Below are 23,960 nucleotides of genomic sequence, written 5' to 3'. Positions count from 1 at the left end.
TTAACGTATTCCACAATTAATTCGCGCTCGCGGAGACGCGCGCGCGCGCTACTTTCTCTTTTTGTCTCAATCCTTCCCCTTTGCCCCCCTCGTCTCTCTATCTCTGTGTGTGGTCGTATAAGGCGCAACAAGTGAAGAGACTTCATGGTTTCTGGAATACGTACACGTACGTGTCACGTATGTGTGTACGTGCGCTGCAAACTCTTGTCGCGATATCGTTTCCAACTCTCTAGTCGGCTCTCAGAAATTGGCCGCTAAGAAATTACGCATCGCGCCGTTAACGTAATCTTAATTTCAAAGAGAGAGAGAGAATAATGAATCTTATGTCAATTTAAGTGTCAGTTTCTTGAGCCGAACGACGAAATTGACTGGTTTAGATGTCGGAGATTGCGCCTCGGCTAAATGAAATTGTCCTCAATGCGCGCACGATCCTTCCTCCACAAATTGCCCTTCAGCTCACAACCTTTCTCTTTCATCATCGTCGCGTGATCTCGTCGCCGCAACGATGACATAACGACGAGCAATGTTGGCCCGTGTCACTCGCCCGGCGCCAAAGGTCGTCGAGGCTCCTGCGATCGAAGCGCGATCTCGGCGGTGAAGGAGGATGGCGAAATCGCTTCGCAACCGCGTGGTCGCGAGAGAGAACGAGAGATCCGGAACGAGCTCGGGCTCGGCATCGATGGATGCATCGGCGCGGTCGTAGGTAATAATAGGGAGGGCATAACAGTCATAGGTGAAGTTCGGAATGAAGACGGAATGATTGCGTGCGAGGTAAACGCGGGCGAGATCGCGAGAACGCGCGCGATTACGCCGCGTTGCTTTCGCAATTCGCGCTGCGTTCGCGCGCGCGCGCGAGATTACGGCACGGCTCTCGTTGCGGCTTTCCGGTCACGCGCGCGCACTTTATTGCCGCCCCGATGTCGATCGGCGCAACGCATAAACGCCCGGTGAGCCTGCGAACGCGGCCGCTATTTTGTAACAAACACGTCGCCTATCAAACCGCGCGCAAAACTCCGCTCGAATGTCTCAACGCCGGAGGGGCGTGCAGCTCTCGTCGCCGCCGCCGCGCCGCTTCGATTCTTAGCGACGTACTAATACGTCGTTACGAGCACGCGTGACTTCGCGCTCGAGGGGAGAGCTTACGCGAGATTGAGGCAACGAGTTTTTCCCGCTGAAAGACTCCGATCTCGTCGACACGCCGATGAATCTGCGCATCTCGGCGGTGAGGAAAAGTTTCACGAGGGGTCGTCGTTACTCGTCCGTCGAGGCGTCGAGGAAGAGGAGGCACTTTGCTTCTTCTCCGATGTTGTTGATGTTGATTGTCGAGGACGAAGAAACGGCTCGTAATGACGAAGAAGAAATATCCTGAGGTCCGAATTCTTGCTGACGATGCTGTGAGAAGAGAGGAACGGAGCGCGACACGCATAATCAATTTACTTCTGCAACTCTCGCGTATCTTAATCCGCCGGTATTCCGCCGGTAGTTCCTGCGACTCGAAATCCCAATTTGTTCAACGGCTCGATCTTTCGCAACGCGCGGAGCATGCATATTCGATATGACACTCTCGCGAGGCGGCAAGATAAGCCCGACGGCTACCGCGCGCTCGACGGAACGCCGAAGAGGGGCGTTCGCGAGCGGGATGGACAAGCTGCGAAGTGGTCGGCTTTATATCGGGAGATTGGCCGATACGAGGTCGCAGGTGTTCCGTTCGAGGCACGCAAACTAAAGAACCGTCCGAAGAAATTACCTTCATCTTCAACGTCGTGAATCCTTGAGCGCTCTCCTCTCTCGATTGCGTGCCACGAGCGCGGCAGCGGCGTCGGCCGGTCGGCTGCTAACTGAATTTATGGACCGCGCTCGCGATAACTATCGAGACGACCGATTTGGTGGTACACGGCGGCGCGCTCGCCGCCGCGGAGAGATGTTAAAATTCGAAATAACGGCCGTGCCGCGAGCTCGCCGCGAACCGGGGCCGGTCAATTAATCGAGGACTTCATTTTCGAGCCGCGGCGCCCGGCCAGGATTGGATAATCGCTAGGGGAGATCGCGCTAAATTGGAACGCGCGTTTAAGGAGATCTCCTGTGTTTCATACTCCTCTCGTACTTGCGGCGCGCAAGTGACGCAATTATACACTCGCGAAACGTCTCACGAAGCGTGTTTCGTTAATTCCTGCCAATTGACACACGTCGCCATCTTACGTGGCTCTTAAAAATCCGAGATCGCCGTTCGCGATGCAAGTCCTGCTGCTGTGACGTCACTCGCCAATTAGTGGCGACGTGTAAACCGCTCGGGAGATTTGCACGTCAGGACGTCAGGGTGATACTCGAAATCAAGCGAGGGAGAGAGAGAGAGAGAGAGAGAGAGAGAGACAGAGAGAGAACAGTTTTCGTTTTCTCTTCTTTTTTTCCTATTTTTCACGCGCTCGTACACTGAGAGAAAAGTATATATGATATTTGGAACTATAATGATACAGTAACTAAATTATAGTCCGAAATATCATATTTATAGTGAGTGTTACCATAATATCGGTAATAATTACGATATAGGCATAGTACAAACCAACCATATAATATTTTTACTAAGAATCATAGTAAGTTAAACTAAAATCATTGTACGGATGCTGATATAAAGTGGTAGGTAAAAGTAACTCTTTTATATCAAGTCAATATTACCAGAATATTTGCTAAATGATGACAGATGTAACTATATGAATATTAAATCTCCCTATATTTGTGAACGAGAAATTACCATGTATGTGGTAATAAAGTAACTAAACAATTATTTAAGACGATCATTGGCCATACATTTGTGTTTATTCTGCTATATTTTGCAGGTTCCGTGAACTATAAAAGTATAGTTGACGCCAAAATGAACACTACAAGATATAGTGAGGTTATAGTTAATTCAACTATATATTTTTCTATCAGTGTACACACGTCATCCCCGAGCCGATTACTTCTCTCTCGTGTCTCTCCCCTGTCCCACCGCTTACCCTGCGAATGCTAGCGCTGTCTTGCTGCGGGGAGGTCGTCAACGTGATCGTACGCTGCCTTTAGACTCCAAACTGGAAAATAGAACAAGCACGACCCTCTCGCACGCATAATTTGCGTACACACGCACGCGGGCGCGTGTGTATCATGCGTATCGGCATGTGACACACACACACACACATAGCGCACAGCTCTACGCGTAGCCCTCACGCTGTAAGAGGATGCGTCGTTGTTCGGAAGGTCGAGAGGGATCCCAGACCCTGGCGGAGGGAGGAAGGGACATCAAAGCGAGATTGGCTGTGTAAAGCTGCGAGCAACAAAGTCAGTTCCCTCTCGTCCCTCCCGTCGTCCTCCTGGTTATTCTGCTCTTCCTCATCGTACCTCACCCCCCCGGCTTCCCTTGTTGCTTCTCTCTCACTCTCTCCCTCCCTCCCTCCGAACCTGTTCAAACCGTGGGGACCAGGAGACATCAGATCCGCCCAGGACGAGCCCCGTTCTCGAAGGACCCTCGAGAGCGCGTCCGTCGAGTATATGCATTGTAGAAAAAATTTATCGAGGGCATTCGACTCGGGATAAGATTGAAATTTTTTCGCAAACGTCGAGGGCGAGGGGAAAGGGACAGGACAGAAAAGGAAAAGAAAACACCGAGACCAATGAACGGAGAGAGAGCGAGGAGAGCGAGAGATACGGAAGGCGACTCGTAAGTAGGTCCCCGCGATATACCGGGTGGTGGTGTTGCTTCTCTCCCGTCCCGTCTCGATCCATCCGCGCGCCCGAAAGAAAGATCCGTCCGTCGTCGTTTCGCGAGACTTCCGCATCGCGGGTAATCGCGCGTGCAACCAGGTTACGACAGTCCGCGCCTCGCGTGTGTAATTCACGTGTCGTGAAAGGGAAGAGAAAGGAAGAAAAATGTAAACACAGTGGAGCCGCGCACCGTCGTGTATTGTGTGACAACATCCGCAGAAGCCGGCTGGCTCTTTCGCGGTTACGCAGGTGCGACGTGCAAAACGACTTCACGGCGGCGGGTCCATTAAGAAATATTCGCCCGTCACCCCGGCGCCTATCTTTTGTACCTGGCGCTCGCTCCGACCCGTGGCCGAGGACCGGACGACGTGAGAGAGATCATATCGGAGCGGGCGTATCTCACAATTACGCCGCACCGGAATTTTAACTCCTGCGGCGCTCCGCTCCCTCGCCCGCGCGCTTTTTGCCGCGGAACGCCGCGCGAGAGAGCCGCGGACGCGTCCGTCCGGCCGACAAATCACCATTAATGGCTACCCGGCGAGCGTCAGAAGTGCCGTACGAGAACGCGCGCGCGCGCGCGCGCTCAAGGGATCGATCGGTGTGTGTACGCGTTTTGCCTTACTGGCGACCGCGCGGAGAGCACGCTTGAATTATGCATCGCGGTCTGAAAAGAGAGGCGCGTAGAGAGGCAAACGCGAGCCGGGCTAATCGAGTCGTTAACGAGCCGGCGAGAGAGCAAAGTCTCGGCAGAGAGAGAGAGAGAGAGAGAGAGAGAGAGAGAGAGAGAGAGAGAGAGAGAGAGAGAGAGAGAGAGAGAGAGACGTGGTTGAGAAGCCGTCCCGAGAGAAGGACAACGAAACGTTGAAACTTTAAGTTATCGCGACGAACTTTTTAATGAAATAAATTACTCGCGGAAAAATGGCTCAACCGTGTCGCTTAGCCGACGCTGACTGCGGCCTGCGCCGATACGTCGCGCGTTTGTTCGCACTGGCGAGAGATTTATTCGCTCGCTTTATCTTCGACGGCTAGCGCCTTGGCGCGCGGCAGCCAAGATTCTCTTTTTCTCGTCTTTTTGCTCCCTTGCTCCCTTCGTGCGCGAGCGCGCGCGCGCGCGCGCTGAATTGCGCAACGAGCAGGCCACGGGGCGCTTCGTGTATCCGCGTTTCGTGTGTGGGGTGATAGGACGTCGAGATATGAGGAGCGAATAAAGTACGAAGCGGTGCGCGTGATTAATGGTTCTTTCATCTAGAATTTAATACCTCTTCATTAAGATATTCCCCGGAAACTTTAAAAGGGTGTCCCGATGGGCGAGCGAGATAAAACGCGCTCGCGCGAGTGCCGCGTGCGGCGCGCTTGAAAAACGTAATGCGAAATTCCGGTCGCGCGTAATTGGAACATCAATAATACCGTGAGCGTCATTAATATAACGTTAATATCACTGATTATTTTACTCGCGGCGGCTGATATCGCGCGCACGCTGTGTATTACATCGACGTGAGGTCGACGCGCGATATCGCGCAAATTGCGCCGGAGTGTAGCGTTACGATATTGTTTACGGGGATTTTTCCGAGCAAATTCAATTCGCTCTCCGCGATGGCAGCTGAACGGATGGGAACGAGCGAGTTTGTTCGTCATTACGTTCTGTGTACCTATTGCCCCACGTCCTTTTCGCCTAAGTCGCGGAGACGGGCAAAAACAGCGCGAGCGAGCGAGCGCGCGCTGCCATACTTTAATTAAAATTATTCCGCGGAATTTCTGTGCGAGGCATGTACGGCGCGTCACATCACGGCGATTCGTTAAAACGCATTCTCGTTAATTGCGCACTTTTTAGCACGAACCCCCTCCGCCTCCTCGCTCTTTTCTCCCCGGTTTTCATCTCATCCTGATGTATAGCGGGCGCAACATCTGTGCGCGACGAAATCGCGTCCTCGAAACTCTCTCGAGATTAATCGATTTCCTTTCGAAGGGTCGGCCAAGGTTATCTCGGTCTCACGCTTTCGAACAGGTTGTCGAACGAAGAGTATTGCGTAACTCTTCGATACACGACGCCAGATCGCGGGAGTATCGATTAATATCGATCGATCGAGCCGAGGAAAAATGCGGAGATTCGCGCGGAGAGGAGATTTCTCAGGCGCCGAGAGGGTGAGGGGGAGAGAGAGAGAGAGAGGGAGGGAGAGCTCGTCGCGTCGAGATGCTCCTTCTTCGCCGCAGCTGCGACGATATCGGTGACGCATCTTCGCGACGAGAGAGGAAGGCACCTTGCATATTTCGCGAGAGAGATTTCCGAGCATTCTTTTCTGCAGCGAATGTAGCGCATAAAATCGCGCCATATTTGGCGCAGTGAGACGCACTAGCGATGAGAGACGAGCGTGTGCGTATGTAGTGCTCGCGTTGCTACACATACATACTCGAGCGCGCGAGAACGAGCGGCGATGCACGGTTCTATAAAAGGTTCATGCGCCACGTCGCGCGATAATGAAAGGTTGCCTCGAGAATGAAAGTCCGACGGTTACGTCGGTGTCGTGAAATAATCGTCCAACGGACGATGGCATCTGGTAAGGCATACTTTCACGCGCGCGAGCGCGTCCCATAAACGGCGCGTACATAGAAAGTGAATCACGCGCACCACAATGCATCTCTTCAAGATCCCAGACGGAGATTTTAATCCCTCATCGCGCACGACGCTCTTTCTCTTTTCTCTCTCTCTCTCTCTCTCTCTTTTTTTCTTTTCCCCTTTTTTCTTACGGCCATCGGGATTGCACGTGTTTTTTTTTTTTTTTCTTTTTTCCTCCATTTCTTTTCTTTACCCGAGCGAGGCTGTCGGTGTAAAGTCTCCGGGATGGCGCGAGATATATATTTTCACCGATCGGTGGAAAATAATCGCGAGAAGGAGAAAAGGAGGAGGAAAAAATCCGATTACGCTTCGACTATCCGCGCTAGCGACATCCAGCCGGCCAGCGCAGCGGCGAACGATTGTCCAAACGCGGTGCGAATGTTCTTTAATTTTATTCTTCAGCGGGTGCCCCTTCATTTATTTTATTTAAATAGCTTTCATGGAGCGGAGCTCCGGTCGTATTTCATTCCGGACGCACAGTGCGCCAGAGGGATGTGCAAATAAATTTATTACGCCGAGAGATTACGTATATTGCATTCATATACAAGTACAACGTAGAACTGTGACAATGCGCTCGCGACAAATTGCGCGACCGCGGCAATTTTCCTTCTTGCTCCCGCGCGTCGTCGGGGAAAAACATTTTCCACTCTCTCTCTCTCTCTCTCTCTCTCTCTCTCTCTCTCTCTCTCTCTCTCTCTCTCTCTCTCTCTCTCTCTCTCTCTCTCTCTCTCGCGCGCGCGCGCGCGCGCACGTTTCGTATTCAGTTAGGACAAGCGTCGTAACGTATTCCGCAGTTTTGGCCCGTATAAAACAATCGCTTCTGGCACGAGCGAGAGTGCCTCGTCCGTCCGTCCGTCCGTCCGTCCGTCCGTATCGCGCACGCTCTTTCCCGTAAATGGAACATCAGAATCCCGGAAAGTCGGTCGCGCGCGGCTTCTTCGTCGCCGCCGGTATCCTCGTCGTCGTCGTCGTCGTCGTCGTCGTCGTCGTCGTCGAGCAAGTCGAGCGGCTTAAAGTTATGGCCTCCGGCTTCGTCGGCCGCCCGCTACAGCAGCGGGCCCGAAGTTTTCCACCGTCTCCGCGCCGGTGATTTACGCGCTCGTACATCCGCGGCTTCGCTCTATATACGTTGGCCCCGGGCCCATCGCGCGCGGCTTCTTTCCTTCCGCTCGGCCGAGCCCGCTTAGCCCCGTTTCGCCGATCTCGGGCCAAATGCGGCGCGATCGACGAGCTCCGTCGTTCGCGCGCGATTCGATTCGATTCGATTCGATTCTTCCGCCCGCGACGATACTCGTACGATAAAATTCGCAAGCGCGACGGGGATTCCGTGGCGGGAGCGAAGCGAATTTATGCGAACGCGCTGGATGAGACTCGCGTGTTGTGGTGTTCGTTAACCTTCGCGAGACACCATCTCGATCCGCCATCTCGCTTTAATATTGATTGTTGGTATCACCGATGCTCTCTTCTCACTGAAGCGTAGAGCAAAACGAAGTTCCTCGTCCTGAGTCTCGTTAGACCGAGCCGAGATGATTCACGCGTTTTGCGCGCGCGAACGAGCGGCCTCGACGGAACGGTTTTCGCCGAATAAAAGGATCGAAAGAGGGATCTTCCGTCGCCGCGACGTCTCCTTGCAACGCGAGGAAGGAAACGACACCTCGCCACCACCCACGTCGACATATCAGCTATCATAGTGGTGATTCTTCGCAAACGTCCGAACGTGCAGCGCGCGCTCTCCGCAGCCGGCGATCTCTAACATTATGGCGTTATGGCGGTCGTTAACGACCGTCTGCCTGCGCGCTCCCGTAACATTATCCTTCTTCCATAGCGGTAATGGGATTTACATTACATCCGATCGCGAACGCATCGCGAAAGTAGAGCGTCATTGAATTACAGAATGGCGGTACGCATTAGCGGCGTAATTGAAATAAATTAGAATCCATTTGCCGCCTAGCTGCTCTCGCGACAGTGTGTACACACGCCGGCCTGTATGACAGATGAACCCCCTCCCCCCACCTTGCTCGCCCGCGCCGCTTTAAGCGATTCGAATGGACTGTTATGCTAATGCAACATTTATTTATCCCGTTGATTATTCAATTTCGCACTTGACACAGCTGCGTGCGCCCTGCTAATCCAATCGTATCTTCTCGCTCTCGAGATCGCGCGTCGTGATGACGGAAGAGACTCCGCGCGACAATCGCGCGTGCAGTCTCTCTTCTCTCTCGGAGAGAGAGAGAGAGAGAGAGAGAGAGAGAGAGAGAGCTCCGTCCGATACGATCGTCCGAAAAAACCTAATCCGCCCTGAGAACTGACGGGTATATCTTTCCGATTCTAACGACTCGGAAAACGATCTCCCAGGGAAATCTCTTCCCGACCGTCGTCGGGTCGCTCAATAGTCAATGGCTTGACTTGTCCAAAGCAAGTTTGTAGATGTACGTATCAAGGAGAAGAAGCTTCCGTCCCGGCTGCAAAATCGATAGCTCGCGAATCTATTACGAAAATGCATGGTGTACTTGTGGCGGCGAGGCGGTCGCTTGGAGAAGCGTCGATTTAACGGGGTGATGATGTTGCACGGGAAACGCTGTCTTCCGGTGAAAAGCCCTCTTTTTCCGGCTCGCGTTCATCGCGACTTTGCTCCCGGCCGACATTCCGTCAACTTTGCGGGACAATCGCGACGGGAGGAGGAGGAGGAGCGTTTCCTCGTGACGTGCTTTTCGCGACGATAGACCGGGTCTCAGATGCGCGCGACAGATGCGGACGGATGGCTGGCGGACCCGAAGAGAAGCCGTCGTGCGATCGAACGGCCCTTCGGCGATGGATGGCGAGAAGTTTCGAAATCGCTCGTTACATGCAACCCGTGTTCCCGAACAGAGGACGTCACGTCGCCGTGAAACGTGCCAGCCGGGCCCTCATCCAGCCTGCCGTCTCCTCTCCTCCTCTCGCTCGAGCAGGCCCCCGCGGCCTCACACACCCGCGCACCTCTCGTGTGCGGCTGGAGACCGCACGCGAGACGATCGTATGTGAAACCCGGCGAATTCCCGTACGCGCGCGCCCCGCGTTTCCCACCCCTCCCCTCCCTCCGCCGCGGGTGCTCTCCCGCTTCCGTACGACATCCATAATGTCTGTCTATTCACTCGACCGAGCGCGCTGCCTCTGACAGCGTATGAATTCCAACTTGAATATGTATTGTCGGCGCCAAATTAATATATACAGCCGCGACCGCGCACCACCGCCACCACCACCACCACCACCACCACCGCCACCACCGCCACCGCCACCGCCGCCGCCACCCCGTCGCCCCTTGCTCCTCCGCCGCTGAGCCCTCTGCAGCATCACCGCTTTGCTCGCCGTCTCCGTCACTTTTCCTCCGCGTCTTCCTTCTTCTCACCATCTCCCGTCGTGCCTTACTCTGCGCCGCTTCTAAATGTAATTTAATAATGTCTGCCGCGCCGTCGTCGTCGCCGCCGCCAACGCCGCCGCCGACGCTGCCGGCCTCCTCCGGATCCTCGTGACTCAACGACGCGGAATAACGATTTTTACAAGAAACCGTCGAGACGTTAACTGTCTCTCTTGCGCTCTCTCTCTCTCTCTCTCTCTCTCTCTCTCTCTCTCTCTCTCTCTCTCTTCGGCGCGCCTTACGGCGGATTAATATTCTCCGCTATATAAGAAGCGAAGACGGAATACGTGGACTCTTTGTCGAGAGACGAGGGAATTAAATTTCACGGAGACGCACGCGCTGCTGCGCCCGATGCATTATTGTTTCTAATTGAAGGCTACAAGGCTAAAAGAGCGCGCAGGAGGCGTAAGGTTTGGTCGGGCGAAACTTGGGCGAACTCGCGGAGTGAATGGACGTGCCGTTATAAGCGGCGGCCAGGAAGGCGCGGGAGGGGGGAGGGATGGGAGAGCAAATGCGGCGGATGTAATTTATGGAGAAGTGGCGAACTTCGGAAATCAATAGACGCGCTTTTGAGCGCGCGCGGTATAGGTGTAACGTATTCGCTAATTCTCTGCAGAGGCAGACACATTCGCCTTGACCTCCGGCGCGAACAAATAACCGAGCCAATTGGCGCATACGGAGCAGCGAGAAAAAAGCGCCGGGGAAGAGGAGGTGGAGGAAGAACGTCGCGAATTGCATTTCAACGAGAGAGAGAGAGAGAGAGATAGAGAGAGAGATAGAGAGAGATAGAGAGAGAGAGAGAGAGAGAGAGAGAGAGAGAGAAGGGAGGGAGGGAAATCTCGTCGCGAGGGAGAGGTGCGAAGGTTTCGCGGGATCGACGTTTAGAGGATCCGACGAGGACAAGATCCCGGCTAGTCGCGCGCAATCTCGGTGGGTGATCGCGGACTCCTCTTCATAATAGTCTTCTTGCAAGAAGACGCTAATTACGATAGTACGCGGTCATCTACTTGATTAACTTATATCCCGCACAACGTCTAATCGGCTCGTTCCGCCTGCGTGTGCAAATTCCTCTAAGCGCTATCTCTTTAGCATCGATCATTCTCAGCGCACAGATCACAGAGATAACGACGCTGGAAGTTGGATATGTATATTCCCTCCCCCACGGGAGGATGATGGCGCGGCGGCGGGTTAGAGGCGAATGAATTTGCCGTGAATACAAGACGAGAGAGATCCGAGGCAATCGTCGGTCCCCGGCATTACAGTTCGTCAGGTACAGCGCTCTGCATTTCGTCACGCCTCATTAGCTAGATTTACGAAGACCGAGGTAGGCAGAAACGCGCGCGCGCGCGCGCGCGCGAATACGCGGCGGCTAATCGGACGAAACGGAGAGCATCGGAGAGGAAGCGAGCGGGGCCGAGCGGCGAAGAAATCGTGCTCTCAATAGCGATCTCCGGCGCCGCGGCGACGATTCCTCGCGAGAGACAGAAGGAATGCGGAATCACCGGGAGAGCGAAGAGACGCCAACTTTGTGAGATTCGGCTTGTTTGTATGCTGACTACGGGACCTTGCTTTCTCTCTCTCTCTCTCTCTCTCTCTCTCTCTCTCTTCGTCGAATCAACTGCATTCGATTTGCGCCCGTCCGAACGCCAAACTCTCGCCGCTTCATCGTGCCGCCTTTTTTTATTTCGCTCTCGTTGACCGGGACGTGGCTAGAGTCGCGTGCTTCATTCCAGCCTGCCACGTGCAATCTGATTTGCATGACATTTCTGTAACTTAATTCTCTACTGGTGCTTGACGCACGAGTTATTAGTCTCAGCTTGAGAGATCGCGTCTGTTGATTCGCGAATTATTATCATCGCAACCTGCAGTCTTGAAACTTTCGCAACATGTTTCGCAGTTGTGTCTCATCCACGCATCTCCAAGCTTTCTTTGCAATTTATCCTGTCGGCTATCGACGTTTTCACATACACGTTGTCGAGCCGTACACGACTTGCCGTATAAAAGAAGAATTCGCAGTTGATCTCTTTCTCTCTTCGAGTCTCTCTCATCGCTCGCGCTCCCATTTCGGCTTTTCTTTCGTCACCGCGCCTCTTCGCCAGCTCGTCCTCGTCGGCCTCGCTGATGCGATAGATGCGCGGGATGACATATTGACACCTTCGTCCACTCATCCTCGCCATTTATCGCGTATAGAAGGCTCGAACTACTCCGCCACTCCGGCGAGCGGACACGGCGGATACATATTTCACGGCGAGCAAAGCCCGTCCACGGGTTTTACCTCGCTCTAACATCCGTCGTGTCCCTTTTTCTTCGTCGCTTGCCAGAGCACCGCCCATCGCGGGTGCTGGACCTTTTGCAAAATGTCTGACCGAAAATGCGCCAACGGAATGGCAGCTTGCAATTTCTCTCACTGCCTCTTTCCTACTCCCCCCTTGCGGAACGTTAATCGCGAAAATGCAAGTAATACGCGGATTATTCGACCATTCGTGAAGACCTGCGGACGAGAATATAAAATTATACATTCCGCAATACATCATACACGTGCAGGACCCGGAGGATTCGCGGAGGGAGGGAGGGAGGGAGGGAGGGAGGTTGTCCGGGCTTTCCAGACGAGACGACCCGTGTGCCGCGAACATGAAGGCGAGAAAAAGAAAGAAAGAAAATCGCGTCCGAAAAGCCCAAATATTTCACTCCATTATGATTACGTCCCGGCGAATTCTTGCGCAAAAATCCATCGTGTGCGTTGAATGTGGCGCACGCACACACCGCGCGCACGTGTGCGCATTACCCGAGCGCCGTTTCCGCGGACACGCGTAAATAGCCTGACTGGCACGCGTGGAGGATCAAGTTCGTCACACCTGGACGGCCTCCAATCCGTTTGCTTTTATTAGACTCTTCTTTATGCTGTAACGAAGGATTTATGGGTCTTTGTGGGTCACTGAACGTCCATTACATCGTGCCAGCACGCGATCAATTAACCCTCTCTCTTTTTCTCTCTTCTTTTCCCCTCCTCTCTCCCCCCCCCTCTCTCTCTCTCTCTCTCTCTCTCTCTCTCTCTCTGTCTCTCTGACTTGATGGAAGGCTGGTGCGGAGATTTGTATCGCGTTAGCTTTGTTCGGCGGCTATTAAATCCAGCACGACGAAGGAAACGTCGGGAGTACACGTGTTATTGACACGTCCGTTTATTTGGTCCTGCCTTCTCTCTCTCTCTCTCTCTCTCTCTCTCTCCCCCCCCCCCTCCCTCTCCCAATGGAAGATTTTATTTCTCTCGCGAATAATTGCTTCGTGTAAATTTCGAGCGGCCATTCGGTCGCTCATCAATGTCACCTGTCATTACGATGTATCGTCGGCATCCTACCGGCTTTGACGTATCAGTCGATAACGCTCAACGAATTAAAATCGTCGAGATTCGTGCGCGAGAGAGATTCCAGCGGCGCACCGCTTTTTTTCCCCCGTACAAACAGCACGGCGTATTTATCGTTGTATTTACTCCGCGAGGGAAATGCGTTACGCCTTTCGCGGCGTTAAGCCTGCAGCGCGCGTACGCGCGCATGATTCGGCAAAAATATTCGCGGGCGCTTTGCGCGCACGCGCCGGCGCGACGTTGTCAATTACGTAATTTCACATTCTCTATACGACGGGGAGCGATGAATGAAGATTAAAATTATGCATGAGTGTGTTACGTCGTTTTCAATGAAGCGTTCAGCACCGGCGCGCGGCATGCTGCCCAGGCCCCCCCCCCCCCGTCCCCGGCCGTGTCGCGCGGGATCATACATCGAGGATCAAAGACAGACGCGTATTTCACTCGCGTCGCGTTGATCCTTTCCGACGCGATCGTTTGTCATTTTACGGCAGCATCGATCCGGCACATCGACGATTAACCGCGCGCGCTCACGTAGGAGAAACGCGCAAAGTCGTAACGGTTTAATGGCGGCGGGAGAACGCCGCTGGCGGAGGGAAAAAAGCGCGGAAAATGGCCCGACGGCGGGCATCGCGCGTGGGGAACGAGCGAATAGGGGGCGAAAGCGGGCGGGTTACCACGAAGAATCTCGAGGAATGCGAGCGATCCCGAGGAACGACGGCGTCGACGTCGCCGGCGAGTTTTTTGCTCGATTTGCTCGAAAGCGGGGAAGATTGCGACCTACGGCGGTAACGACGTCTTCGGGCATCATCCTTTCGGCGCGGGGTAGTGTGAGGCCAGGATGGTTACGCAACGTGCGTCGCGATCGATGCACGCGCGCGCGCGCGTGTGTGTGTGTGTGTGTGTACGCTTCTATTCTACCGGAGTCACGTGTGAATCCCGGGGCTGGCTCGAGGCCTAATACCTTTTCGGTATCGACTGTACGCCAGTTAGTTTGCGGTTCTTCCAGGAATTTGAACCCTATGATCCTTGGCACTGATCCCTCTCGTGTTCCGAATCCTCGTCGAGAGCCGCCATCGGCTTTGAAGGCGACTGTGCTACTGCTAACTTGAGGAACGAGGGAGAGAGGACGAAGGGCCGACGAGAAGGAGGCGAGCGCCGCTACAAGAGAGCGCAAGAGGATTCCTCCTCGACGATAAGCCTCTCTGCGCTCACAAAGGAACCGTGGGGGCTAATAAAAATCGTCCGTTTGCTTAGCCGCTGCTACACCCGACGCTGCTTCCGTAGACAAATTTCCTACGCCCTGAAGCGAATCTCCTCTGTGTGCGCGCGCGCGCGCTCGCGATTAAAGAGTGTAGTTCGTGCAAGCAGAATCGCGACGCCATCTTGTCAATGACCTGCACCTGAAAGTAGCAATTCTCGGATGAAATGTGTGAACGGGATTCCGAAAAGCCGAGCGAAAATACCAGAATTCCGCTTCGGTTGACCAGGAATCTTGATCATTTAGACCGAAAATCTGCTGTTTTCCGACGAAATTTCAAACCGTGAGTCGTCGTTCGTGTTTCACTGGAGAAATTCTTCCACTCGACCGAACATTTTTCGTTCTTCGTGTAGCAAAATAGCGAATAAATGTCTCTGAGACAGAAATCTCAATTTTCCCTCCGCTTACTTGGTCACAAAGTGCTGTCGGAGCCCGAGCTGCTAATTTCGTTTCGTCCATGACCGGTGCGATGTCATTATCGTATCCTGCGCGAATCAGTCGAAATCGCCTCGTGCCGCGCATCGTCTTCTGATAGCGTTGGAAAATCGGGCGACTGCGACGTTTGGAGCTTCCCCTCCGCGCGCGCGCGCGCGCGCACACGTCCTCTTTGAAGGGGAATCGTGATACTTGCAACCGCTCGCTTGCAATTGCACACGCGGAAATCGTTCGCCGGCTCGTACGCGCACTTCCGCTCCTTCTCTCCCGCGCGTTTCCTCGCCGCGCCTGCAACAAATTACCGGTTAACAAGCTCTCGCAAGCACGAGGGCGCTCTTAACGAGGTGACGTCACAACAATAACAAACAATTGCATCGCCTCGGCATTTGTACGACTGTGTTCTAACGAGCCCGGCCAGCAGCGGCAGCCCGCATCGCGCTCTATTGGCCGAACAACGGAGAGCCGTTCTTTCTCTCCCCTCGCGCACGCTCTCTCCCTCTCTGTGCCTCTCCTTCAACACATGTCTGAGAATCATCATCATGAGACACGAGGGGGTGGAGCGGCGAGAGAGAGAGAGAGAGAGAGAGAGAGAGAGAGAGGATGCTGAATTAGTCGTAAGTCACTCAGCCGCGGCTTGTTAGCGTCGTTAACCCTGACCCCGGGACATCGGACTCCCTACAACGGCGTTGCGTTTTCGAGCGGACGAGCGAAGCGGACCGGCATGGCATTGCGGAGGAAAACCATAAGCCTCGAAACACGATCAGCGTTGATGGTATCCCTGCGCGCGATCTCTCGCGTTCCAGATGCCATTCCGTCGAATGTCTCCTCGCAGGGATTACCTCGGTCAGAGGGATTCGGACGAGACTCGCGCCGCGCGCGAGCGATCGATGACGCGCTCCCGCGGAGAATCCTCGCCGTTAGGAGTCCGAAATGGCGTGAAAGATTTGCAATATTTGCCACGAATTTCCGGATATTTGCTTGGAGAGTAGCGCAGCGAGCGCGGCAACTCCGGCACTCGCCGCTCGCCGGTGGCGAGTGGAATTTTTGACCCTCGCGGGCGTAAATTTCCGTATAAATTTCCAACTGCCAGCGAGTGTGGGGGGGGGGGGAGAGGGAGAGTGTGCGAGAACACGAGCGACATGGATGGAGCGCTGGATGATGGATACCGATTCGCCGGGTAAATACGCGACGAGAGATTATTATCGGAGAGAGAATGTCCCCGGCGAGAGAGACGTGTCTCTCGCGAACGTAACGCGAGACAGTGCGCGCGTTTAGTGTGTCTGAGGTCGCAGAACGTCGATAGAACGAGGGACAATCCGCGATATAAAAGCTGGCAACGCGTCCCGCCATTCGATACTTCTTCCCTCGTCCGCCCCCTCCGCCGTACCCCCCCCCTCCCCCCAGACTCCGCGAAATCGAGATAGCGAGATTCACAAACGCCCGCAGGGCCGTAGGATCGTAAATCCTCGCGCCGCTCCCGACGCGACGTCGCTTCCGAGCCTTCGTATCTCCGACGCGCAGGACGAGAAGGACGCGCGTACGAGATTAAGATACGGGGTACACTCCATTTAATCAGTCCGCGGGGTCGAGTGCCCCCGATATCCATGGAAAGCACCTGATCGCCGCTCGCCCTCGCTCTCCCGCCGTTGCGCCGCGAATCTCTACTCGCAAAGAATGGAAAGAGGAGCCCGCGGAGGGGCGATTAAAAGGAAGGATACGGTGGAACGGAAAGAACGACCTCGACCGCGCTTCTTTCCAAATTTCGTCGCTCGGAGGACGCGGCTAGCGAGGGAGAGCAAGAGAGAGAGAGAGAGAGAGAGAGAGAGAACGAGACGCGCGGGGAACGGAAAAGTAGAAGGAAAGGACGAGATAAATTCGCAGGTTTACGGCACCCTTAAAGTCGCGGGGATCTCTTTAACGACCTGGCAGACCGCCACCGCGGTGGCCCTCCTGGCGGGAGGGCTGAAATGCATCGACGCTCGCTCGCTCGCGAGTGCGCGCGCATACGCGAGCGTAGCAGAGTGAGAGAGAGAGAGAGAGAGAGAGAGAGAAAGCGTGCGAGCGATCCCCTTTCTTCTCCCCCCCGCTCTTTCTCTCTCTCTCTCTCTCTCGCTCTCGCTCTCTCGGGTTATCATTCATTCACTCTCGAGCGAGCCGCGAGGGCTCTGTTAATGACAGTCTCGTGAAATTACTGCGGAACTTCACGTCCCGCCGAGAAGGTGCGCGAGCGCGCGCCCGGTGAAGGCTGAAAAACGCGAGAGGAGGAGGGAAAGGTGAATCCGAGGCGCGATATTCCGCCGACGGGCGAAGATTATCTTCTTCCACTTCTCCTTTTCCTCCTTTCTCTCTCCTTCTTCTTGTTCAGGGGTGACTACGTCGTCGCCTTTTCGCTGCCCCTCTTTCTCTCTTCATCTCGTCGTTTCCCAGCGGCAATGCGCCTCGCGCCAGCTGCGTTCTCAACGTTCGAGCCTGCCGCCGCTTCAGACGCTCGGCATCCTTGAGGATGCTTTATTTTACCGTTACCGCCAGACCCAGCGGGTTCCGGTCTCGTTACGAGTCCGAGTGTCACTCGGCGGCGGTGAGTAACGCGGGATTTAAGTTTGCGTAAACTATAGTTGAGGAGCAGCAGCAGCAGCAGCAGCAGCAGCAGCAGGAGGAATAGAGAGAGAGAGAGAGAGAGAGAGAGAGAGAGAGAGGGGAGAGGAAGAGTCTGGCTTTTGGGAACGTACGATGGGTCTACGATAAGAGATTTGGAGAATCCAAGATGGAGCTCTCGGCGATGTCCTCTCCCTGTCCGCTCGGATTTCGCCCGGCGCTCCACACGACACTACCCCGATCGATTCGATTCTCTCCTTCTCCCGGTCCCCTTTTTTTCTTCTCCCGCCGCCGCTGTTTGTCCGCTGTGATGGCCCACTGGCGAATTGAGTCCTATCCTACGCGGACTCCGAAATGACGCCGTTATCATTAAGAACAGTCTTATCGGTCGTAGGGAGTGACCATTATCTCGGAACTGTTTCTGCGCCCGGAGATGGCGCTCTCCCTTCCTCGATATGACCTCGTTGGCCGGATCTTATGGAAAGTCCCGGTGGTTCCGCGGGAAGTAAAGATCTACAAATGCCCCGCGATATCACAACAATGAAACGTAATCGCGGTTAGGTCACCAGAAAATCGAATTGTATTTCCATCGCGATGGAATCGCGAGGAGGTTCTTCCGCGACTCGCCCCTTCTCCATCGCCGTCGCCATCGCCCACGGCGGCGGCTTCCGCGCGGCCGCGTGATAACGCCGGCGAGAAACGGAGTGAGAAAAATAAAGGCGAAAGCCGCATACCGAAAATTCATGCGCGACTGTGTTTAAGCGTTACGTCTCTGCGAGATAAGCGAGAGCATCACGTCGTCGGAAAATGACGACGCTTTCGCGCGCGGACAGTCGCCATGAGAATCCGCGAAACGTCGCGGCCGGCTCGTGCTTGAAACGCCACGCTACGCCACCGCGAAAAATCGCAGCTCGATACGAGACGAGAGCGTTTTGGCCGGAGAATCGCCGGGACTTCATAAATCCGCTGTAAATGGCTCGCGGGTTTACCTGTAAATATATAATGGCCACGACGCGGGATCTCCTCTGGTTGTCCTCCGCCGCCGAGCGTTCGGCCTATCGATCGGCGGAATTCTTTTTATTGCCGTTGTCCCTCGCTGCGATCCCCCCTTCGTCAGGCGAAAGAAGGTAAACATCGTAAAAAAAAATTTACCGAATGTTTGCTTAGGTCCCGCAAGGGGGCGGGCGGAATATCATCCGGGCTTGGCTGGAGGAAAAATTTCGGGAGTAATTCCGGAATCGTGTGTGTGCACGTTCATCCGTATCGACGCGACTCTCGGAGCTTTCGCGTCGGGTAATTAAGTTACGTTAATAAAAAACTCGCGCCCATCGTTTCGACGAAGACGAGACAATGGAAATGGTCGGTGATCGCTGTGATCGCTGCGCGAAGAGAGAGAGAGACAGCGCGGACGATTATGTGTATGTGTGTGTGTGTACGCGCGCGCAGGTTGGTTCTCGTACGATATAATTCCGCTGGCGAAATTCCACGACATGACGAAGAGGGTGGTGGTGGTGGTGGTAGTGGTGGTGGGTCGCGTAAATCCGCGGGCGAATGGCCTTTGGGCTCGTCGCGAGGAGCGTAATAGAGGATCCCGCAATTCGGATGCCCACCGCTCGGTCCGGCGGAAGAAAAACGTTAGTGCGCGACCATTGTGATCGACCGCGGACGCCGACGCGGACGTACACTTCCCCCGTCCCTGGCCGCCGTGAACTTGTAAATTATTACGCAGTTTCGGGATTTAACGGAGCCAATGGCGAAAGGACGCGCTTCGGCTCGTCTCCGCGAAAAGTCGTAAAGCCGCGCGCGGCTGTGTGCGCTTAACCGGAAAGCTCCCGGTTATTTTTCCCCGGCGATCCCTAGCTAGCACTGCCCACAGTACCTCTAAGCGGCATAGCGCGAGGGAGGGGGAGAGAGAGAGAGAGGAAGAGGCCGGTTCCCCGTTAGCCATGGGGGAAAACAAAGGAAATCAAAATATCTTCCGCGAAACAATTCACCTTCCCGGAATAATCTAGAGAGCTGCGAAAGGTCGACCCCGTTTCGCCGGGAACTTCCGCGACTCGTCGTCGCGCACACACAGTCTCGTAAATGCATTCGCTTCCTGTTTTACAGTGGGATGCGGGATCAATATTAATGTAAATGCACATTATACCGCGGAACGTGCAAGAAAGGCCGGCTAAGTCCGGCAAAAAAAGGTCCACCCACCGTCGAATCCGTAAACATCGACCCGAGCGGCAAAACGGGAAAATCTCGGCAACTCTATCGACGAATTATTTATGAGTCTATTTTAGTCGCGCGCATGAAAATTCATTTTAACTCGCAATAATCGTTAAGTATTGACTTGCATTTATCTCTCTTTCTCTCTCTCTCTCTCTCTCTATCTTGGGAATTGAATGGATCGAATTGAAAATTCAGTTTCGTGTTACGATCCGCGATATATTTCCATTTGCTTCTAATTGATTGATATTTGATTCCCGACGTTTATTCTCTCACTCCTGCTTCGTTAACGACACTCTGCTCGAGCACTTTTGTCTCCGCTTTACTTCAATTCACTCGTCCTCGTGCACTTTTAAAACTCCATTTTCCGTTTGTCACGGCGCTTTAAATATGCAGGCGCCAGCAGCTCGGTCGTTGCAAAATTAACGGAGGGAACTATCTCGGCGGTCGCGCTAAACGCGTTAATATAGTTCTATTTGCAGCGACGATTAACGTTGTTTTCCTCGAAGATCTTCTGACAGATTAGGTCGACGGGGATAGATCGTCCGTGTCTATATAGAGCCGTGCCCGCGCCGAGGTCAGGATTAGTAAAGTTCAGTCGATGCCGTGGCAAGCCCCGGGGAGGAGAAACGGTCCCTAAGCGAGTGATAAAATTCCTTTCCAAGTTATATTAACGCCGTTAGTCGTAGCCACGGTGCCCCCTGGACGAACTTTAATCGTGAATAATGAAGGAGCCCGGCGGCGATTATTTTTCTCGCAGAAGGGACCAGGGTGGCATTAGACGCAGCCCTCGAACTTGGGCGCGCAGCCATTTTTTGCACTTCCCGAAGAATCTTTGTCAGCCGGGAATGTAGACTTGACTTCTTGCTCGTCGTTTGATTCTAGACGTACTTACTGTAATTTACGACATTAAAGATAACGTCGGGAGGAGGCTCCTCCACCTCTCGTCTCTTCATTTTATGACGGAAGTTGTTCCGCTTGCGCCACGAAACCGTGATTCAATGCCACATACATCCTTTTAAAGTCCGAGTATTTAACGTTTATCCCCGACAATTCATGGAGCCATTTGCGCCGCGGAAACCAAGTTCGTCACCGAGCGCAAGAAAAGAAATCCGGAAACTAAATCGTAATCCGCGAAACTACCAAAACACATATTTATAAAAGTTTCCCATTCTCGCGTCGCCATTTTCCACCGATTTCGCTCCCGATTTTCTCGACTCCGGTGGCACGCAACATTTTACAAAAGCAACCGCGAGATGGCGCCGCGAATGAGAATCGACGATCCGCGTTTCCGATCGATTTCTCCAGGAACGAGACTAACTAAGCCCGGCCGAAGCCGGCGGAACTGGCCGCGTTGTTCCACGCGTGCTCGCGCACAAAGTCGGAGATTTGTCAAAGCCAACATTATTGGGCGATTACTCGCCTGCACGTGGAAGTGTTCGCGCGCGGAAAGCAGCCGACAGGCCGAGGAACAGGCCGAAGGGGCGACTTAGCCAAAATGGGGCGCTATAATCTCATTTGCGGGGTATAGTCGGTGCATAATTCCTCGCAGGGAGCAGCATAACTTTGTACTCTCTCCAAGGAACTGTAGCAAACTGGCACAGCCTACGGGGGAGGGTGCCGCAACTTCGCAAACTCGCGAGTAGTTGCGTTGACGGCGATGCACTTCCCATCCCATATGGGATGCTCGGCTGCTGCGGATAATTTCCGAGGCGTCTGCGGAGCCCGCGATCGCCCCGTATGTGCTTGTTTTGCTCATCGTTGATGGACGGGTCGAGCGCGTTTGGGCTCGCGCGTCCCGCGGAATTCCGAATAGCCGAGCGCGGTTGGAGGTGTATTCGTTTGCTTGCCCTAACCTGATAACAATATCATACCTTCATCACTCTCTCTCTCTCTCTCTCTCTCTCTCTCTCTCTCTCTCTCTCTCTCTCTCTCTCTCTCGAGCAATCGTTCTCTCGTAGCAGAAGAGCCCTAACAAACCCTCGCTTGTCTTCTCTTGCAGACATGCTACGAGATGGAGAGGTACCTGAAGGACGAGCCGAAGCTGCAGTCGTACAAAAAACTCCCCACGGAACTGGACACAACGCCCTGGAACCTCTTCAGGGCGCCGCCGATTTCGTGGACGGCTTCCACCGGCACGAGCGCACAATTCGATGCCCCAATCAAAATGGAGGTGTGTAAGCGAACGCGACTTTATATTCGTAATTCTGTCGTTGATATCGACATCCGATTCCGGGGAAAAGCCTCTCGCGCGTTACTTTCGACACTTTCGTTCCGTTATCGGTGGCTCGACGATCTCTAAGATGATCGCTGAGAGAGTTAAAGTTCAACGCTGAAGGCTTGCGAGCTTTGCTAAAACTCGAGACGCGTCTCGTTTTCTGCGAATCAGGTGACGACGTCGTCGGACGAAAGAGACCCCCTCTGTCTGGACGACATCAAGTTTAGCCCCGGCGATCATAATGATAATGGCCGCGACAGGGATCTCCTGGACCGTCACCTCGATTCCTTGTCGATGTCATCGTCGAGTTCGGCGTGTTCCGCGCTGTCTTGGGACAGCTCACCCTCCCTCTCGTGCACAGCGCTCATTCTCAAAAAAGAGCCCAGCGAAGATCTGGAAGAGGATGAGGAACACGAGGTAAGTCGCGCAGCGCGGCTTTCACGGCCTTTCGCCGGTCCATTTAGTACGTTTCTCTCGTTTAAACTGCCGTTTCTCAATTCCGAAACGTTATTTTTATTCCGTGACTCTTGCCAAGTAACAGCTTAACAGAGGACAAGGACAAATCCCGTTCTGGATTCGCGCGAATTAATTTCCCAGTTCCACGATCGCGCGATCTCATGTGGGGGGAGGGGGGGTCCCGCGTCAACTCGTGGAGCAAGATAGACTTTCTCAAATTCCGCTGCGAAAGCTGACCCCGCGGAGGCCCGAGCGATCTTCGCGCGCTTCGATATTTTATCGTTCGGTTTACGAGCCGACGCGACGGGCGTTTCGGCTGGCGTTCGGCTGACGTAACGAGACTCCTCCTTCGCGTAACGAGTTCGCAAGGTCTCGCGTGATCACCGGTTTATTCGCCCGGCCGGCCGGCCGGCCGGCGCGCAAATATTCCAAACGGCATCGATCCCGTTGCATATCCCGGTAATCTGCGTTGCGTAATGCGTGCGATTTTGCCGCTGCAGGAGATCGAGGAAGAGGAGGACAGCGGGTGCGAAAGCGAAGGTCAGATCCTGACGCCACCGCCGAGTCCTGGGTCGGGTCAAGGTCATTCCAACTCCAGTCACTCGTCGAGTGGGAGTTCGATGCTCGACGTGCACAACCTCAACCTTCACGGCACGGGCGGCAGGAGCGCCATCGTCAGGGTTACCACCAGCAGTGCGCAGGGTGTCGCAAGGTAGAGTGTCATAAAACTAAGCGTGCATGTCCTTCTCAACGTTCGTCGGCGAAGAAGACGGAGCGGAGGTGTTTCGGGTCGCGAACGCTCCGTCATTACCGTTCATCGTCTTCGGATGGTAGAGTCTCAGCTGCCTTTAGAATCGAGAGCAGCCGATGCTTAGTAGCCGGCTAAGCATGACGAATGTACCGTAATTTCCGTCTCACTGGGAAATGATCTCTCGATTAGCCGTAGCCGCAGTTCTCCGGCATCGCCGAGTGACGGCACCGGGGCGATTTTCCGCTGGAAATTCTCGGGGGAGAAACGACCCGAGTAGGATGGCGAGGAATCAGAAAAACGCCGCCGGGACACGGTCGCAGCAGGTAGCTGCTACCGAACGTTCTCCTCGTAGGATTCCGCGCAGCGCCGAGTAATGAGGCCTGAAACAATTCGCTCCTGCGATCCGTCATTAACCCGGGTCGAGCGATGCCGGAAACGCGCTCCTCGCGATTCCCGCCGGCGCGGCGCGGCGTTTCTTTCGAAAGCGCAGGGCACGGCGCGCCGATTACTCGCCAGTTACCCCGGCCGATCACGCTACTTGTTAAACTCGCAAAGCGAGCTAGGCGAAGCGTCGCGCACGCACGCACGCACGCACGCGCACGTCGCGCCTCCAACTAATTACAAGCAACGAGACTAACGCGGCCAATAAGAGCCGGGCGAGACCCTGTTGGACTTTTTACCTCTCTCTTTCCCGCAGACTGATCTCCGTCACGGCAAACGGCTTCCCTGCGGTCGCCGGCACGCAACACGCGCACGCGGGTGCGACCGCGGCCGCGACCACCGTGGCCAACAGGCACCACGCGAGGAGCAACGAGCACAGTCCGCCCGACACGAAGCGCAGGCTACACAAATGCCAGTTCCCCGGCTGCAAGAAGGAGTATACCAAGAGCTCGCACCTCAAGGCCCATCAAAGGACGCACACGGGTGAG

The 23,960-nt window shown here is 54.4% G+C and overlaps 1 protein-coding gene across 3 annotated transcripts in view; it reads left to right on the top strand.

Moving 5' to 3' along the window:
* Window positions 1-23,960, top strand: part of LOC105180951 (Krueppel-like factor 6) — a 337,265-nt gene that overhangs the window by 293,811 nt on the left and 19,494 nt on the right. For all 3 annotated transcript variants that reach the window (XM_011137336.3, XM_011137337.3, XM_011137339.2), the window contains exons 2-5: window positions 21,609-21,779; window positions 21,996-22,241; window positions 22,781-22,992; window positions 23,729-23,955. In XM_011137336.3, the coding sequence (XP_011135638.1) occupies window positions 21,609-21,779; window positions 21,996-22,241; window positions 22,781-22,992; window positions 23,729-23,955 (856 nt within the window). The remainder of the gene's footprint in view (window positions 1-21,608; window positions 21,780-21,995; window positions 22,242-22,780; window positions 22,993-23,728; window positions 23,956-23,960) is intronic.

Source organism: Harpegnathos saltator, unplaced genomic scaffold (genome assembly GCF_003227715.2).
Source record: "Harpegnathos saltator strain DR-91 unplaced genomic scaffold, Hsal_v8.6 scaffold785, whole genome shotgun sequence".
Lineage (NCBI taxonomy): Eukaryota > Metazoa > Arthropoda > Insecta > Hymenoptera > Formicidae > Harpegnathos > Harpegnathos saltator.
The sequence above is the reverse complement of the archived record's forward strand: the minus strand, read 5'-3'. Positions and strand labels throughout refer to the sequence as shown.